Here is a 21,313-nt window from a genome sequence, read left to right on the forward strand (position 1 = left end):
TTCATGCATGCACACGGATACCCCTACAAGGCTTGAAGTCTGCACATCTACACCTAATTCTATGCTCTGCATCTATTGCAAGTCACCTTTATATATGCACACATTTCCTTGCATTACATTTACATTTATGTATTTTGCATACGCTTTTATCTAAAGCAACTTAGTTTGCATTCAAGCTGCACCCCTGCTTGAGCAACAGACCCATGAGCTTGTTAGCGCTCCACTGTTTCAGCTATAGGATCGTATATAATGATGCAAATGATGTTTTCAACCTTAACAACAGATTTTGAGTATTGCGCATGTTGTTCCTGCACCATTAACAGTAATACAGTCTCTGAGGAGCGTTCGGTAGCCCAGCACAGCAATGCAACATGCAGTCATTAATCTCTAGTGAGTAATCACACACTCTTTGTCCGTTCCTCAACGTTCCCACTAAATATGAATTAAAGCGGCAACCTCACTGACTCATTTCGCTCTCCCCGTCAAAAGCTGATAAATGTTCTCTACTTCAGCGCTGAGAGGAGGTGATCCTTCCCATTTAAATTACCCCCACAATAAAACTGCCTTTAAATAATGCATGTGAAGACGCATAGCTTTGCATACAAGATGCCACATCACATCCGTGTTCCTGGTAAACAAGGCGCTTCATGAATTTCATACAAGTTGCGATTGAGAGTCTATGGCTTGGGGTTTGTGAGTAACAACACACAGGAAGCAGTATTAACTTGAGTATAAAGCTGCTGTGGTCGTTCTGACGGTGCGGGCAGTAGATGGCATCAAGGCTAAAACACAAAGTGGCTCCCCTGATGCCAACTGAACCGAACCCTACTTACCACATCTCGTGTGACACAGGAGCAGGAACGGTCTCTCCTGTGCATTATGGGTGAGCGGAGGCACAGAAGGGACGTGCCCGCTTGTCCTGCTGTCTGCTGTGAGTAATGACTGAGAGGAGAGGATCATGGGAAAAAAGCACAAGACTGGAAAGGCGAATGGAAAGAGGGAAAGAGATGATAGGCGACTGGTCAACCTATTGGCAATGAGAAGTTCATGTTTGGTTCAAATTCAAAAACTTAGAAGAGCTGCTGCACTAATGTATTGGTATAGAGAAAAATGTGGAAGAATGTTGAAGGAAGTTTTGGTTTTGGCACTATATACTGTATAATTACTTGGTTTGTATATGGGCCATTCTACAGAATTGCTGCAAACTGCTGTCCCACAACCCAAAAAAAAAAAAAACATTTAAAAAGCGTACAAGCATTCAAATCTTAGATGTTTACTAAGATTCTTCTATTATCTATTGAAATCCACAATAATGTTTAAAATATCAGTAAGCTTAATATATATAAAATCATCATTTATTGGGTACTTTCAATTGGGAGGTGGTTGTCTCAAACCCTAACCTACGGTGGCCGAGAGAGCTCAACGCGCTGCAACTTAAGAAAACACATGCAAACAGAAAAAAACGACAACAAATTAAGAAAACAAATTATTACTACTGTTTCGGTAGTGACAAACATTCTAATGCTTTCTGAAAATACAATGAGAATTAACTGCACAATTACTAGAAATGTTATACAATTTGCATACATCCAAAATTTGTGGAAAAATCCTTTTTTTTTTTCCAAGGCATTTCCAACTCTAATTTGGATCAATTCTGTAAAATGGCCCATATACATGACATAATGATGAAATCTCAGTCAGCTGGTCAAAATAAACCTTAAACGAATGGCAAGATCTTGAAAGTGTCTCGTATCTCTCAGATAGGGGTTTGTTTTGGGATGACCGCTTGAGTCCATTCTCCTTGTTATTACTAGATCAATTATGAAATACATTAAATGGACAAGAAATATCCCATTATCATACCAAATTATCTGTCCACAGAATGCAAGTATTCAACATATCAGTGTGATTTTCCTGTAAAATTTCATGACTGTTCGCAAAATAAAAAAGCCACTTTATATTCAATGCAAATGTGGGTCATAATAATGTCTTTGCAGAAATATTCGACCAACTAATCACATACTTTATATTAGATTTAGCTACCTGTTTTTCTCCTCAGGGACAAATATCAGTGTCTCAATCTATAGTAAAGTAGTTATTTTAACTTATAATTCCATTAACATAGATGAGGCTGTTTTTATTAATAATTAGATTGAGATTGTTGGATCACGCTGCATATTTAATGTACCAATGTTTGTGTTAATAATAGCTATATAAAAGGAACTAAAACCCTTGGACTATTGCTGGATCACATTAAAAATTCAATTCAATCTAAAGCCTAGACAAGATTTTCTTTATTTATTTGGCTTGTTTCACCTGTGAATTAATTTAGTCCTGCCTCAAAAGAAAGATTAATAAGTACACATGGAAAACAAGAATATTTGAATAACCTTGTAAAAGTTTACTTTTTAATGTTTTCACAATTGCTTGACAGAATTTGATACTTGAATTAAGACCAATTTTGCTTAAAATAAAATACAATAATTTTGATGACAACTGAAGTTATAAAAGGAGTTTTTACTACAGAATTTAAATTCCTCACAGAATAAATCAAAGTTTAGGTTTTTTTTTTTTTGAAAAGTGAACTTTGAATACTTTAACGTCTGAATACTTTAAGGACTCCTTAATATCCTAGTTCTAGATCTGAACGGCTCTAAATCATACCGTAGACTAAAAATGAGAAGAATGCAGTATCAAATAATTACTTTAGCTCTCTGGAGATTCAGAATGGAGGAAGGAAAAAAAACAGCAACAGAGAAAGATAAGCGCAGCACACATACAAAAAGATGGCCACTTTGCTGCAGGGCACCAGTGATGTATTTCCGCAAAAAGAAAAAACAATACAAAGCAAACAGCGAGCAGCTAGACCAGTAATGTCTTTCACGATCGAGTGGGATCATACATAATACATACATGATGCAAATGACCCCGTATTGATTCACACGGCTAACAGCGCAGGAATAGAGAAATAACAACACTGCTGTGAAGTTCATCACCTGCATTCAGCAGTATATGTTGCTGAAGCAAGCAGGATGTGCTGTTTCACCCCCCTTAGGTTATAGTGCCCTTAAATGGCCAGTGCATTAAAACACAGATGGCTGAAATATGGGTGCATATGCTAATCAGCAGATTTCCGTAGTGTGTCTATACATTTCTTGATACATAAATTGAGTCATTGCTAGACAAAACTGCATCACTTTCCACCACTCAGCGTTATCGAAACCTACACAGCTAGAACTACCTCCGTTTTTTGCCTTCTTAGCGCCTGTGGAGCTGTTAGAAAACATATTCAACCTCCGATGACTCTCATTCACATCTCATTGATGATCAATGAGACGAAGAGCAGAGAAAGGTGAGCAAAAGGTCGTATAGTTGTTTTTTTAAAGCACTGCAAATGTGCACACAAGAATATGTGTTTTTGTCCATCATGCACGTTCATTCACCACTGAGTGCACATGGAAGCAGAAGCCACGATTCGGTGCGGCTGTGATTTGAGCGGCGGGTGAGGATGGGCGGTTTTATTTTGGGCCTGTCGTCTGGTAAGTGACTGCCCAATCACGCCTGAGACGGCCTGTCTAGCCTGTCAGGCTGAAGTATGAGGGAGACAGAAGGCGGAGACATGGAGCGGGACGCATTTATGATTGACAGACCCTGGCTACACTGCAGAGGAGGGGAACAATGTACTAACCATGATGGAATACCTTTAAGATGCATAAAGTAAGAAAATAAAAAAGGTTAATGGTGAAGTTAAAAAATTACTTAATGCACTTATATTGTACATATATTTTTAAAGCTTTTACAAAACCAAGTTACTTGCAGAAACATTTGCAAACCACTATATATCGGGAGCATTTCCTATGAGGAGGCAAGGGAGGAAGGGAGTGTCTCCTCAAAATACTGGATGAGAAAAAGTTTGTAACATTATATAACAGTAAGTGTATAAATCACCTGTTTTTCTAACGAAACTAGGGGTGGGCGATTTGGTAAAAATATCATATCACGATTTTTTCAAGAAATATCACGATTCACGATTTTATCACGATTCTTTGTCATGTTGGTTTTACTTTTTTACAAGTTGTCTGAGTAGTACAGCCAAATTAATTTTTCTATTTTAAAACCAAAACCTTACAAGGTAACAAAATATAAAATAAAAAGAATGGCAGATATTTAAGCCAAAGTGGGCGAAGACAAAAAAAATCTTTGTCATTATTTTCTTTGTTTTTAAAAAATAAGAACAAAGATAAGCTACATGTTACAAATACACATACTATACTAAATAAAACAAACAGTGCTTTAATTTTCAGGTACAGTCGGTGTATTTATCAGTAGCATTCAAGAAATTTAATTAACAAATATAAAAATAAAACACTATATAAATTATATACATAAATTATACATAGAAGCAACATTTAAAGCAACTGTATTGAAGTTCTTCAGTCAAGAGCAGTGAATGATTTTCCTTTGTGTTTTGTTTTATTAGCGTATCTTCACCCAAAAATGACAATTCTGTCATCATTTACTCACTCTCGCATTTTTTTAAAGCATAAAACATGCTGAACATAAAACTTATTTTGAATAATGTGGGTAACCAAACAGTTGCTGGGTCCCCAGTTACTTCCATATATTTTATTTATTTATTTTAAGTCAGTGGGGAGCAGCTACTGTTACCCACATTCTTCAAAATATCTTCTTTTGTGTTAAGCACAAGAAAAAAAATAAATAGAGATTTAGGACTTGTGAGTGACAACATTTTTGGATGTACTGTCCCTTTAATGACAATCGGCAGCATGTTTAGCTCTGTCGCAGAGCTGCACGCATCTATTCAGGCGCGCATCCGTTTTTCTCTTAACTGTTTACTTTCACTTTAGACAACCAACTGTGCTTATATGTAATCCTTGCGTGTTTTTGATAGTATACGCAAATTAAACGCCAAAGATAGCTCAGTTTAGTAATCAGGTGCTGTCTGACAGGCTTTTAGCGCACGTGCTTCAGGTTTACGCGCTCATGAAGCGCATGCCAGAACAGCGCGCGGACCAAATGGCGTTATTTTACCGGCAAGACTTTGAAGCACATTCAAATAATGTACTTTTGTGATCGCGAATATGAATAAGTGCAGTGTCCCGTGAGTGAATGTACAGTATATTAAGACGGAGGCACACTGTAGCACGATACTACGATATTTATTCAAAAGCAGATCGTGGAGACATTTTAATCGTCCACGATCAAAAATCGTCATATCGCACACCCCTAAACGAAACAATGTCTAACAGCGACACCAGCAGGTAAAGTTAGTCTCTCTCACCCCCCCCCCGAGCCAATTGAGTTTTAAAAGACACCCTAAAGCGTGCCGTGGGTTTGTTAGGGGGTAATTGAGAATGAATGGGGGAAAGTCACTTGAGGGGAGGATATGATTGGATATGTTTGGCTGTGATTGGTTCATGCGATAAATCCAAGGGGCAACCTTCCAGTCTCCCTCGTGAAACCAACACGGAAGTGACTGAAAACTGCAATTCATCGACTGGCCGCTTGAGGCTGGCTGCAAAAGGGAGTCAATCCCATTGACACTCCATGTTAAAATGCCCAACTTTACAGCAGAAAAAAGTATGTTTACAGCCTGGTTCAAAAAATGGTTTTGGTCTATATAGCTAGTTTTGCCCTTCATGTCAACTGTGAGGGGGGTGAATTTTTTTATAACTCATCGGTTTAAGTTATATTAAGCCTTAAAGTTCAGCATAATTAAGGGCGTGGCCACTTGAGTGACAGGGGGATTGCCGCTGCTGTCACCACTGTCGCTCTAGGCGGGCGTGGTTTCAGCAACCAGCTCCACCCACATCCCGCCTTTTTGCCCATTTTTAATCATCCGGGAGTGACGCGCGATGACGCGATTCCAAGATGGCGCGGCCGAATCCCGCCCACTATGAGCTTCAAATTAGCGCTTCAGAATCCTACGGGTGACGTCACGGATACTACGTACATATTTTTTACAGTCTATGGATAAATCCCAGCTCTTGTGTTTGTGCGTGTTTTGCGTTTGCGAATCAGTTTGAATGAACAATATAATAGCGTTCATTTAAAAAAAATATATAACCACATTGTTGCGTCAAAATAAGACTTGAAATTGTCTAAAAACATGATCTGTGGGAGTTTTTAGTGAGTATTTACCTTAGTAAAATTCAAGGTAAATCTCCAAGTCTGTGACCAATATTTACCAAGCTTTGATCCCAAAATTGTAAACATAGTTAAAAGCTAGCAATTAAAAAGTATAGCTGAACATAAAGTTCACAAATAAAATATATTGTTTAAATTGTTACTGCCTAGAGTTATAATTTCGGAATAAATGTAAAATACTTAAACACTAACTTTGTGAGATTCACACTTGGCTTTAATAAACAGAATATTATGGAAGCCTGTTTACACCATTGAATAAACAATAAGAAAAAAAGGAAATTAAGACTCTCAAAATTCTGACTTTTTGTCTTGAGTCAAAAATATATATATTTTTTTAAATAAATAAATCACAATTCTGATCAGTATTTTTTCCGCTCAATTTCACAATTTTATATCCAAATTCTGAGAAAAAGACAGAACTGCAAGAGAATAAAGTCTAAATTGTGAGATATAAACTCGCATTTGCAAGAAAAAAGTCAGAATTGTGAGCTTTTATCTTGCAATTCTTACTTTGTTACTCAACTGTGAGTTCATATCACAATTCTACAGATTTCATGATTCTGTGAGATAAAAAGTGGGCTTCCATAGAATATTGATTACATTGTTACAACACAATTTTTTTTTCTTTGTCTGATAGTGTAAGTAATGTTTAACCAAGAAAATATGACTGGGACATGAATTCACAAAAAAAAAAAAAAAAAAATGTACGGTAGAAAATGTTCAAAATATCTTCATGGAACATCATCTTTACTTAATATCCTAATGATTTTTGGCATAAAAGAAAAAATGATCATTTTGTCCCATACAATGTATTGTTGGCTATTGCTACAAATATACCCATGCTACTTAAGACTGGTTTTGTGGTCCAGGGTCACATATATTAACTAAATAAATATCACCCATAAGTCAAAATCTAAAATAAATTTAAAATAAATCAATTTTTTTTTTAAATAAAATAATAAAATATTAAACAACTTACCAATCCATCTCATTAGAGAGGTAAGGATCTGGAGGTATTTGGTCTTCTGCGCATTGAAAAAGGTGAAGGGCCCCAACAACAGTGTGAAGGTAGCCTGAAATGAAATAAAAAATACAGAAAGCAAGTCAATGAAAGCAAAAAACAGTTTGAGTAATAGCAGTGTGCTGCAAGTAGGATACCAAGACAGATCTCAGTAAACATTCTGTGGTATTTTGACCTAAATAACCACCAAACTTGGCGCCCATTTCAGCCACAAATGAAGTGTATACATGTGGCACTGACACACAGAACTTCATGAATGATGGCTGTTCCAACTGTATGGAAATCTGTGCTTTATGGAAGCAGATTCTGTGTGGGTCTGCTTCTGACTCTCATGCTACACACATAATTACTTTTTAATGCACTTGTGTGTGCAGGCACATAGATTCATGACTCACATCTAATGAACTGCTTTGGGTTAAGTGTTGACGCAACACTCTTTGATATGTATATTAGAGAATTTAGCATCTCAATAGACAGGACCTCTCAGTCCTACAGTGCATGACCATGCAAGCAAAGCATTTACTCTGAATGTCCCTCACAGCTACTTCACTATTAAAACTTTTGTGTTTTTAAAAATTTCAAATTCTGTTCTATTCTATTTTTAGATTTAATTTTCCATTTCTATTAAAAACAATCACTCTTAAAAGCAAGAAACTAAAGTACATTTGTAATATTGCTGACTTGTTTACCACAGTGGTACTATTTTCTTGAAAGTAATCTCTAATCTGATTCAGCTGGCGTCTATTGGTACGTTACAAAAGCTCTGACTCACTATTTTGCATGTGATGATTTGGTTTTCAGGCCACCAGCATACAGATATGTTTTCCAACAGAGCTGAATAAAGATATTTCCCTTTTCATTCACAATTAGACCAGGAATGTGAATTTAAGTAAATGGGTTCAATTTGATGTCTTGTTGAGCTGGTAGATTTATGGCTAAAACAGAGCTCATCTACCACAGTTTGTTCTACTTTAATACACTCCACAATATTGATGGATGTCTCTCATTAAAGAGTGAATTGTAAATCATCATGACACTATTCATACTTTATCTGGAGAGGTGAGGAGTGTCTTGGTTTTTGTATAGTCAGATAGGATGAGGGTGAGATAACAGTCAATCATGATGCCTGAATGTCTTCCCTGATAAAAGAGCTGACAGAGAGGCTGACAAAAGCTAAAACCCTGTAGGGACAAGACAAAAGAGCAGAAGTCTCTAAATTCATGTGCCGTTCCTATTAAGGGTTGTAATGGGAAGCAATATGGCAAAAGTTAAACAGTTACCAGGAAATGGTTTGGACTCAAATGATAATTGAGGAGAGACACTGAGGAGAGGAACAGATGGGTTCTTTTTACCATTTCAATTTGGCTCTGAAACTGGCAGCGCATTGCCTAGATTTATGCACGTTATATACATTTTTATAAAACAGTTCTTGAATCGGATTAGCTGAAAAGATGCGATATTAGAGTGATATCAAAACACTAACAGCCTGTTTGTAATTTTATCAGTCTGCTTGTGGTACTTCTTAGAGCGAGTGTCATGGCGGACAGCCAAATCCACTATAACTTTATAAATATTACTGTTTTTGTCTCACAGAATGTAGTTTTAAGAGGTTTTTTGGGCGAGAATGTACTTGTTTATAGTTCAAATATGCAGTTTGCTAATAAAGATAACATCTATTTGAAAATTTGCTTCAATGTTTTCGGACATGTAAGCTCCAGGGTGTTAGTGACATTTCAGTGCTCATGAATCTTCTGGCTCTGATGCCTCTACAGTGGTTAAAAATGAGATCTAATTTGTTTTGGGTAAATCTAACGGGTAGTCTTTGGTCTCAATAAACTATTATTTGTTCCAGAGGAAATAGTTTTGGCAAAATCTCATCATGTTTATGTAAATTAATGCTGTATGTCAAAGTGCTGCCTGTGTACATTTGACTGAACTGCCTAGCAACTTTTAAGATGGCTGTTGTTGTTTATTAAATATTATCAGTGTTTCCCCTACCATTATCTTAGGGGGGCGCCCCGCCCCCCCAACGGCACCCCCCGCCCCCCTTGAATGTCAAGTTCATTTTATTTTTGATATAGCGTCAGATCACAATAGAAGTCATTAAGGTTATCTTTCCTATAGAACAGGGCTATACATTGTTCTTTTATTAAACAAACTAAATTGCCTTGTGTTATTTATCTTATTTACACGAAGGCATGTCATTTCTGTCTTTACATGATCGCGTGTTTACAATGTCTCATCTGCGAAAACACAGACGGGATCGCGGACTCCATTCATAAAAACCGAATCTACTATAGCGCGAAATGCCACGTAAATTCGTCGATTTTTGGATTAATAAATCAAAAGTTGGTCTGTTACTTCATTCAAATCGCGATATGGACTAGTGTCTGTGAAAACTGAAATGCAAAAAGACCGTTTCAATATGAATCCTGCATGCTCCGTTTGCCTCTGTATGTATGAATGGTGGAGACGCGCTTTTACTACACGCATATACTGAAGCACACGTGACGCTCCCGCTAATTTTGGGCATTTGCATCTCGCATGAACAGATAAACTCAATATCCAAAGCTGCTGTGAGTGTCACTTTTACCGTTTCATTTGAGAAAACTAGCATCATAACATGTACACACATGTACACACACAGAAACTTCAAGGCAACCTGTCAAAATAAAAGTAACATGTAACAGAACATTAGTCTTGTATTACTTTTGTACAGTATAATGTAGTTGTTTATATATTCCTATTTAAATAATTGACATGAAACAATATATATGATAAAAATAAATAACAAGATTAACCACTTAATTGTAGAAAAAAATACTACAATTATTATTTAAATGTTAAATTATTATTATTTATTGATTTTAACAGTAAACCTCTGTTTGTTTGCCAAAAATTAAAAGGGTTTATTTTTCATTTGATTAAAAATAAATAAATGTTTATACTTTTAATTTGATTATGAGAAAAAATAATACACACAAGAATTAAAAAAAAAAAAAAAGCAAAAGTTGGTAGAGTCCTATTGTTCAAAATGTTAAAATAGAGAGTTTTGGACTTATTTTTCCACTGAATAAGTCTATAATAATGTTTTCGTTATTTCACAAAGTAGGGTAAAGTACCGGGAAAAAAAAAGTAACGTTGGCTACCGGCACCCAACCCCCTAAGCCCCCCCCCCAACACTGGAAACCTAGGGGAAACACTGATTATTAGATTATTATTCAATAAATAACATTTTATATAAAAATAGTAGTATTACTGTATTTTATATAAATAATAGTAGTATTTAAAGGTGTTTAGTTTTGATAAACAGTGTTTGTGATGGTGATTTTAGTTACATTGTTCTGCCATTAGATGGCGAAAAGAGTTAACAATCAGCAGTAAAGACTTTTATACTGAAAAATGAATGTGGTTAGAAACTGTTATTTTTCGTTTCAACAACAGCTTGATGCACCAAACAAATGCACTGAACAGTCTTCAGTATTCACCCTTAACAGATAAAAGGATATTAATGTTACGACAAAGATAACGCTTCCTCAGTGGACATTCAAACTAATGCTTCATCGTGAACATGAAGAATGAATGCTGTATCAGATGCAAGTAATCACGATTGCTCAGTCCATCTCTTTCTCATTAAAACTCAACCACACATAACACAGTAAGCATTTAATGCAGCAACTCAATGTTTCTTCGTTACTAGTTCTAAATTGACGTTTACGAATTAGTAACGGAGGCTTGGGCTCAGCTGTTAAACTGTCAACTTTAGATTTGAATTTGTGGCGGAAGGAAGTAGTTCTGCACAAAAGAGGGTTTTTAAAGACACTCCATTGTTGTTTCTTATGTATTTACACCTTTGAGCCATAGAATTGTTGTATAAACACAATATCACACTCGTAGACGTGGCAATACCTACAGCCGATTCACAGCAGTGCCAATATACAGCCATATCTCACATCCATTCGTGTGATATTGCTCATTTATACAACAGTTCTTTCCGGATCTTAAATCTGATAGGCTGAGAGGAGTACGACATTCTAGTGATATCAGAACTCCAACCGTTTCACTGTTTGTATCACTCCGCTTGCTGTATTTTTCATAGCGATTATATATATATATATATATATTATATATATATATAATTTTGTGTCATGGAATGTGGTTTTAAGATGTTTTTTAGGCAAGACAATACTAGAATATATAATAATGTGGTTTGTTAATAAATATAACGCAAATATAAAAATTTGCTTCAATGATTTCAGAGACGTGAGCTCATGAACCCGCTGAGAAACCCTAACCTTGGCCAGAACTTCTGTAATTTGCCACTGACTCTGATGTCTCTATAGAGGTTAAAAATAATATATAATTTGTTTTGGGTAAATCTAACAGCCAGTCTTTGTCTTATTAATCTATTATTTGTTCCAGAGGAAACAGTTTTGGCCGATTGTATTTATGTAACATTAATGAATATCAGAGCGCTGCCTTTGTACTTTTGACTGAATTGCCTAGAAACATTTATGATGGCTGTTGTTGTTTATTAAATATTATTATTCAGTAAATAATTACATATAAATAGTAGTTTTTAATAAAACAGTATGTTCGTGATGGTGATTTAGTTATTATTCTGCCACCAGATGGCGAAAAGAGGATGTTTTTATGAGTGATTCAGCATTAAAGACTTTTATATTAAAAGAGACTCAAACAGGGTTGTAACAAGGAAGTTATTTTCCCTTTCAACAACACCTTGTAAGACACAGCCAACAAATGGACTGAGCAGCACTGTCATCGGAAATCACCCTTAACAAATGAAATGAAATGATAATACGACAAAGATATAGCTTTCCTCAGCGGACATTCATTGTGAATATGAGATTGAGCTAAAGAATGAATGCTGTATCAGATGCAGGTAATCGCACTTGCTCAGTCCATTTCTCTCTCATAATATTCTACATAATATAATGAGTATTTAATACAGAAATACAATGAGCTTTTAATTAAGCAACTTAACATTCCTTCGTTACTAGATCTAAACTGACGTTTTTGAATTAGTAACAGAGGCTTGGGCTCAGCTGTCAAACTGACATTTGAATCCGTGGTGGAAGAAAATAGTTGCACAAAAGTTTCTTAAGTATTTATTACAATTGTGCCGTTGAACTGTTGCATAAACACAATATCATTCTCGTAGCCATGCGATATGGCTTTATATCGGCACGCTATGATTCCCTACGGCAAGTTATTATTTACACAAAGCACATAAAAGGCCCCAGAGCAAGTGAATAATACAAAAAATAGGCATCTCCACATTCAGTCGAAGAAATCCACCTTGATGAATTCCCATAATGCATTGCTGTCAGCATGAGTTATCTCAAAGTGCATGCCTGCATCACTCCCACCACACAAAAATATACAACCAACCCCACCATTCAACGATGGTCGGAAACACCCACAACCATTTACTTCTGAGCAGAACTCCTACATTCCAGAATGGCCATAAAATACCAAATGCAATCTCACGTCAACACAAAATGAAACTGAAAACATAACCCCTGTAAAACAGCTCAGTTTTTTATGGGAGGCAATGTCTAAGATAACCAATCTCAGCTCTGATGGCAAGGCCCCGCTGTAGCTCTTCATCTGAAGCCTGACTTATAACATATGCCGCAGTTTCCGATTTGAAAAGGGACGCTGGCAGAAAGGTTGGACACTTGACAGGAGCTCGTCCACACATGCCAGGAGGGCAAAGCGATAGTAACGGATTTCCATTGCCTGTCCCATTCTAGAGTGTTGCCGATGCTGATAGTGAAAATGGTGCAACATTGGCACGCGGGTGCACAACGCGTGCCAGGAAAGGACAACAGGAAGGAAGTCTGGCAATGGATAAGGGGTGAGGGGAGAAATGGAGGGACAGGGCCAGGCAGAGAGGGCATCAGGGGAAGGAGAACAAGCAAGAGCTGCGGGGTGCTTGGTGACTCAGACATGACACGGAGAGAGACAGAGAGGCACTGTGACATACTCTACTTGTTATCAGAACACAGAGCTCATTAACACACTAATAGTGTAAAATAACCACACATGAAACACAAGCCATGGAAGTGTTAGCACTGCTTGTTAAGGAAAGCTCTCTATTACTATGGTTTATGCTTAGGGTTAAAGTTTTACAAACATTTTAATCAATAGCTTAATTTAAAAACAAAATCACAGTGGTTGACAAAATAAGACTGACACCCTCTGGCCAAGCAAAATATGCAAAAAAAAATAAAACATAAAATTTATATTATAAAATTATTTTGAGTAATATTAGTAATTTATAATAGTATATTTCAATTGTAGTTTATATTGTATATATGATTATTTAAATAATATATAATTAATAAATAATTAACAGCAACAAAAAAATCTGATAAATAAATTAAATCTGATACTGTTGCATTGAACTGAAAAAATATTGAGATACTTATATTAATATTATATATTAAATATATTAAAATAGTTTGTTTGCATACTATTTGTGTGTACTGTGTATATTTATTATGTGTATGTAAATACACACACATGTATATATAAAGGAAAAATATGTTAGATTTATGTAAAATATTTATAGTTATATATAATATAAATGATATACAAGAGTTTAGATACAAATACATACGATACATAAAAATATATATTTTTTTATATGTATATACACATAATGAATACACACAAATAGTATGCAAACAAACTTTTATTTTGAATCGTTTAATCGGGACTAATCGTTTTGCAGATTTAGTAATATTATTTATTTACTCAATAATAATTTCAGGAAAAAACAGATCATTCAACGGGAATGTAAAATAGTAAATATAGAGTTGATTATGTTTCTGTAATAGAGTGAGTAGAATTTTTTAATTATGAAAAAGTCATAAAGTCATAAGTCTAAAAGAAAAATCTAAACTAAAGAAATAATGCACCAAAGAAAATGTGGCTGATATTACTTGCCAGTGCATTGTGGGAAAAACTGTATACTGCACATTTTGTACAATCTGCCTTGCGGAATATCTAATATTTGTTAAATCTTCCTTCAAAGGCAATATGCACATTTAATGCTGTTCTTAATATATTTTATCTTTCACAATAGACAAGTTGTTGCTGGGTAAACACCGAGTCAATTTCCATGCTAATTTCGTCCTTCTTTTGCAGGCCAAAAATTGTGGTCACTGGGGCATTCTGACCGATTTGGATATCTTCTGTTTGGGTGACTGTAATGTTCCTAAAGCAATATCAGATAACAAATTCAGCAATACTGAGCTCATCTAAACCCAACACTTGACGGAAATGAGATAAGCCAAAAAAAATTAAATGAGAAAATGCAAAGGTGAATAGCTTGACGGAAAGGCAGGACTTGACTTATCGCATCAATACGAGTGAAATGAAACCCACAGTCGATGACCGTTATTTGGCACCAGGGGATGCTGACACTGTCACGGGCACAAGACATCAAATTCAGGATAACAAATAACTGAGCAAGTGAAATATTACCATGATGACTTACAAACAATTTTTAAAACTACCTCACTTTTACGCCCAATATATATAGCACTTGTCAACTATTTAAAGTGTGTAGTGAGTAACCCTAGTATGGTTTTCTTCCGGATTACTCCCTCAACTTCAGATGCACCAAGTGTGAATGGCTCTAGTGGGCATTTGTGGCTAGGAAGGCCCATGTGGCAGCACAGAATGTAGGATTATAACTCAACTGATAGCAACATGCAAAGCAGGGATTAAACTTCCAATCCCCACAGTGTCAAGATCCCAGTGGCATTTGTCTCCACTGCTAATCTTTGTTAGACATTCCAGACAGGATCAACAAATGGAAAGCAGATACACTGCTACTACATCATCAGCTAACAGAGCAGACAGAGAATATTTCATTTACACTCAAAACAGAAGCATTCTCAAACAAACTTAATAACATCAAACTACGACACAAGTACAGCGGTGGCCAAAATTATTGGAACACTAGTATTTTCACCAGCTAAAATGGCTTTAAGATAGGTATTTACATTTTTTTGCTGTAGTGTGTCAGTAGGAAATATCAGTTCACATTTCCAAGCATTCACTTTGCCATGAACTGTAATAATCCAGTGAGGTTTTTGTTTGCACAAGGAGTCCGACAACAGCCAGTGCTTCACACAGAGATCTGATCTCAATATCATTCATTCAGTCTGTCTGGAATAACATAAAGATACAAAACAAACCAAGACAAACTAAATCTAGAAGAACTGTGGCAACGTCTCCAAGGTGCTTCAAGAAACCTACCTGCAAAGCTAGCTGAAAAACTATGTGCAAGTGCACCTAGGGCAAAAGCTGCTTTAAATGCAAAGGATGGTCACTCCAAATGTTGATTTAATTTGGTTACTAGAAGTGAATTGATAAAGAAAATCTATTTATAACATCTGTGACAGCATCCTCATTTTACAGCATTTTTACAGAAGCGTATACAGTACCGTGGCTTTGCAGGGAGGTTTCTTAAAGCATCTTGGAGACGTTGCCACAGTTCTTTTGGTTTCGGTTATTTCAGACAAACTGGATGATGAGATCAGATCTCTGTGTGGAGCACTGGCTGTTGTCAGACTCCTTGTGCAAACAAAAATCTCACTGGATCATTACAATTGATGGCGAAATGAATGTTTGGAAATGTAAACTGATATGTCCTACTTGCACACTACAGCAAAAGAAAGAAATAACTGACTTAGCTGCCGAAAATACTACTTAGCTGTGTTCTAATAATTTTGGCCACCACTGTATATGCTACACTACCCGAACTTATAGAGTCTTGTAGTTCAGTTTTAAAGCCATCAGTGCAAAACTAATAAAACCTACACCAGGCAGAACAAACCTGCTACGAAGCCTGGGTAAAAACTGTGAGCCAATAATGACTCTGTAATTGAGCTTTTTTCAGCTCACTGTATCTGTCAGGCGGCATCATTAACCTCCAGAATGGGCTGCAATAAGCAGTCACAATTAAGAGCTCAATTAATGAATAAATGGATCAAAACAAATGCATTAAAGAAAGCAAACTAAAAATCTGAGTGCAACCGCAGCTTGAGCCATCCTTCAACAAGAAAAGGAGTTCAAGGATTAGTTCACTTCGACAATAAAATTTTCCTGATAATTTACTTCCCCATGTCATCCAAGATGTTCTTGTCTTTCTTTCTTTCTTCAGTCAAAAAGAAAATAAGGTTTTTGAGGAAAACATGCAGGGTTTTTCTCCATATGGTGGACTTCAAGGGGGATCAAGAGGTTGAAGGTCCAAATTGCAGTTTCAATAAGCTTCAAAGGGCTCTACACGAATGTGGGAAGTATCGCAGAGCTAGTGCAAGACATTTCTGGCTAACAAGTGCATAAATTTACATTGTTTTTTAGAAAATGACCTATCGTTTCACTAGATAAGACCCTTACTCCTCAGCTGGGATCTTGTAGAGCTCTTTGAAGCTGCATTGAAACTGCAATTTGGACATTCAACCCGCTGATCCCCATTGAAGTCCACTATATGGAGAAACTCCACTATTCGACTGAAGAAAGAAAGACATGAACATCTTGGATGACATGGGGGGATGAGTAAATGATCAGAACATTTTTATTCTGGAAGTGAGGGCAGGCTGTGTTTTTGTTTGTCACATCAAAAATATCTGATAAAAACTCCTAAGGATGTGCAATGAAATAACCGTAAATGATCAATCCAAAGTCACGCACGGCATGATCTGAAACCATGTCGTACATGAACTTAAAATTAGCACAAGAAACTTACAGGCATCAGAATCATGGTGCAAGGGTAAATCACGCTCAACATAAGACACTCAGATCCCATGAGGGCATGATGGTTCAAGTTCTGACTCATTCAGTCTCTCTCCAATCATTTCTGATGATCCAATAAAGCACATGTGCAAACGTGGTATAAAAAGCAGCAAATATACTCAGAAGTCCAGGAAAGCTGAAAGCTGTCAAGAGCGATCTTTCTGCATATTGATCTTTACAATGATAGAAAGCAAGAATATTTATTTGTCCCAGTAGATTTCCATATTAAGACAGGAAGTGTCATAAAATCAATGCTGTATATCTGATTTTTAGGAGAGGTCATTGGTTTTGTCTGCTTGAATCTGACAGTAGGAAAGGGCAAAAGATCACAAACTGTTTTTTGTCCCAGACATACTTTGGCTTTTGGTTTCAACCCATGACAACATTTTCCACTTAGAACTTTTCTTCACTGACAAAACCAATAAAATACAATAAACTGATGTGTTGGGAAATTTCTTCTCTTTTTGCTTGCTAACAAAAACATGAAGCTTGTGTATTACTCAGTAAGCCTGAGCACAAACAAACATGTTTAACTGTTTGAAAAGCTGAAACGAAGACTAATAAATACCAATTAGCTTTCTAGCTAAAGTTCTTGTAAATCTTGGAAAAATAATCAATAAGTCTATTGAAATGGCTTTAACTCTCCTCGCTCTCATTCATATCACACAATCTGTATTTCTAACGGTCACACAGCCAATAAATCACTATGGAAGAGCTTGTCGTGAGTCGGGCGGTGTTCATTAAAGCTGGACAGTTGCATTACTCCGCCATTCATGGGTCAACAGCTCTCTCCCAAAGGCCTTTCATAAAAAAAATAACGCCTATATATTTTTTAAAAAGAAACCATTCGTCCGTTAAGAGTCATTTACAGCATGATTACTCTGGCAACTGTGGTGTGAATCAAAGCCGAAACCTTTCTAAAACAGCGGGAGCCACTGAGGAGCAGATCTAATTCTCATGACTTTGTAATACTGTGTCAAGTTCACCAAAGCACTTAGTTCCTTTGTAACCAGAGAGCTTTCTGTTTTGTCCAGTTCAACGGAAGGGAAATAGAGTCAAATCTTGTTCCTCGCCAAGATCGGGCGGACACAACTTTCATGCCACGTCACCATGTCAAGTCACAAGGACAGTCCCCCTAGAGCAAGCGAGGGCTACGTGCCTTGACCAAGGTCACAGCGGAGACAGCTGAAGCTTTGCAAATGCAGGTTTATAATATGCAACCTGTTGGTTAGAAACCCAGACGCGCAACAACTAAGCTTAACTGCATTAAGGAAAGGAAAGGAAAGGAAAGGAAAGGAAAGGAAAGGAAAGGAAAGGAAAGGAAAAGAAAAAGAAAGGAAAGGAAAAGAAAGGAAAGGAATCAAAATGAAACAAAAATGGGAAAGGAAAAGAAACCTAGAAGGGAAAGGAAAGGGAAAGGAAAGGGAGAAAAGTGGGAAGGGAAGGGAAAGGAAAGGAAAGGGAGAAAAGCGGGAAGGGAAAGGAAAGGAAAGGGAGAATAGCGGGAAGGGAAAGGAAAGGAAAGGGAGAATAGCAGGAAGGGAAAGGAAAGGAAAGGAAAGGAAAGGAAAGGAAAGGAAAGGAAAGGAAAGGAAAGGAAAGGAAAGGAAAGGAAAGGAAAGGAAAGGAAAGGGAGAATAGCGGGAAGGGAACCAGGAAAGCAAAGCAAGGAAAGGAAGAGAAACCAGCAAGGAAAAGGAAATGAAACCAGGAAGGGAAGCAAAGGAAAGGAAACCGGGAAGGGAAAAGAAACCAGGAAGATAAAGGAAATGAAAAGAAACCAGAAAGGGAAGGGAAGGGAAGGGAAAGGAAAGGAAAGGGAGAATAGCAGGAAGGGAAAGGAAAGGAAAGGAAAGGGAGAATAGCAGGAAGGGAAAGGAAAGGAAAGGAAAGGAAAGGAAAGGAAAGGAAAGGAAAGGAAAGGAAAGGAAAGGAAAGGAAAGGAAAGGAAAGGAAAGGAAAGGAAAGGAAAGGAAAGGAAAGGAAAGGAAAGGAAAGGAAAGGAAAGGAAAGGAAAGGAAAGGAAAGGGAGAATAGCGGGAAGGGAACCAGGAAAGCAAAGCAAGGAAAGGAAGAGAAACCAGCAAGGAAAAGGAAATGAAACCAGGAAGGGAAGCAAAGGAAAGGAAACCGGGAAGGGAAAAGAAACCAGGAAGATAAAGGAAATGAAAAGAAACCAGAAAGGGAAGGGAAAGGAAGGGAAGGGAAGGGAAGGGAAGAGAAAAGAAACCAGGAAGATAAAGATAATGAAAAGAAACCAAAAAAAAGGGGAAGGGAAGGGAAGGGAAGGGAAGGGAAAAGAAACCAGGAAGATAAAGGAAACGAAAAGAAACCGGAAAGGGAAAAATTAAAAGTCAAAGAAAGGAAGAGAAGGAAAAGAAAAAAGAAGGGAAAATTAAGAACATTAAAAGAGAAGAAATTGAATATAATGTAAAGTAACAGAGTAAATGTAATAAAAATGTATAGTCATACTTCAAATTGCTCAATTACTAAGAGTTTGTGAACAGTCACACATAGTTATAAAAGTCACACTATTAGTTATAAGCCTATTTAGTTTTTTTATACTTGCACTTGCAAAAAAAGAACAGGTTATTTAAAAACAAACAAACATTTAAATAAATTTAATAAAATGTATACAACATTGCTTATTCTTCACTGTGTCAATTAAATATATATTTCTTCTTATTAAAGCTACAAAAGTAATTTAGTTAAGAGCGGTTAGAGTTTTCTCGGTTTTGTTGTTTGATTAACATGAATATCAGACAGAAGGAATATCAGACTGCTGTCACTTTAAGAGCTGCCCGGATCTAATATACTGTTACACATGTTTTCTTTCTCAGCTGTTTGTATTCACTTAAGACCTAAATTACTGCGTTTACGAAGAATCGTATGACGGGCATTTTGACACATACAAGTGTGTATTTAACCGCTCCAGACCCATTAAGCGGCAAATATAACTCTATGTGCACCGTCTTCAGGTGTCTCTCAGATAGCGTTTATAGCGAAATTAATTCTTTTTCACAGCCGATTGCGTTTCAACGGCTTTACAAATTTTAAAACCGCAGTGCAAACGATAAGTTTTCGTGACTATGTAGCACAGCAACATCACATAAGCGTATAACCGCGCTGGAGACGATGGTCCAAAATCTCTACCCGTAGACAAATTTCGGTTAATCATGTCTAGGTGTATATCGCCCACCTCTACTTGAACCTGAAAATAATATATTATTTAAAAACAAAACACAAAACCGTTTTTGTATTCATAACTTGCAACAGAGTGGGAAGAGTCTGTCATTTTCATGTCATTTCATTCTCATGCAATTTTCTTTAAAAATATCATTCAGACCTTCCCCAGTCTAGAGCAGTCAGGGGACTTAATGATATTTTTAAAAGAAAATGACAGGTCACAGCTTAAGACTGTGACTGAAATACTAAAAAAATACTGGAGAATCTCCACCAAATAAGTACTAAAGTAAAGCTCAAGTAAACATCCAAATCCACTGCCATCATCTCAAACCTCGTACTACAAATATATTTGTAAATCTAAAATGCTCCTAAACATTGTTCTGAACCCCTTTCAGGCAACAAACATGAGGTATGAAGGTCAAGCAAGTAGCTCTTGTGTTCAGGGTGACATACGCAAGGATGTTTTAATAATGAGAGATCGGCTGTGCTCGTGGATTTTCATTTCATGGAAATCACGTACAGCCTCGTCCTGACACCCACCGAGGAAGACCATTACATCACTCCGCGATGTCCTTGGACCAGATACCCAGCTTTTCCAACCCGAGAACAATATTGTACCCAGCAGGAAACTCCCGGTGAACACACAAGCTGTTCAGTGGACTGAAGTTAAGCATGCAGAAATTAAAGTTGTTATAAAAACGGGCTACAGCAAAATAAGACTGAAGAGGATCTGAATGAAGACTAGATGCAAACTTTTGAAGGCTGTCAAGATGTTCTAGGTTACTTACTGGACCAAGTCTCTATGATATTCCAGTGTCTTCAGGTGTCAATCAATGGGATTTTCCCGACAGCTAACGCTGCTAATAACAAAACGAAATGCACTAAAACATGGGGCGACAGCTGTGGGATCCTAAACAGCATTTGGGAGCAGAGCTGTCGCTGTGACATCAACTACGGCAATGTTTACAGCATTGTGACAGACTCATCCTTGCATATCCTACAGAAGATATAAAGAGCTGTCAGGTGTGCTACAGGCGTGGTATATCATGATCTTAACCCAAGGCTGAGTTTGTTTTATCTGCATTTACTTCCCTGTCGCTCCCT

At 36.8% G+C, this 21,313-nt stretch overlaps 1 protein-coding gene across 1 annotated transcript in view; it reads right to left on the bottom strand.

The window, feature by feature from the left end:
• Positions 1 to 877: 877 nt before the first annotated feature.
• The window catches only part of LOC141317661 (transmembrane protein 104-like), a 53,202-nt gene continuing 32,766 nt past the window's right edge, over positions 878 to 21,313 (bottom strand). The window contains exons 8-9 of the mRNA XM_073833154.1: positions 7,148 to 7,241; positions 878 to 942 (exon numbers count right to left, since the gene is read on the bottom strand). Coding sequence (XP_073689255.1) covers positions 878 to 942; positions 7,148 to 7,241 — 159 coding nt within the window. The remainder of the gene's footprint in view (positions 943 to 7,147; positions 7,242 to 21,313) is intronic.

This window comes from Garra rufa, chromosome 1 (assembly GCF_049309525.1).
Source record: "Garra rufa chromosome 1, GarRuf1.0, whole genome shotgun sequence".
NCBI lineage: Eukaryota > Metazoa > Chordata > Actinopteri > Cypriniformes > Cyprinidae > Garra > Garra rufa.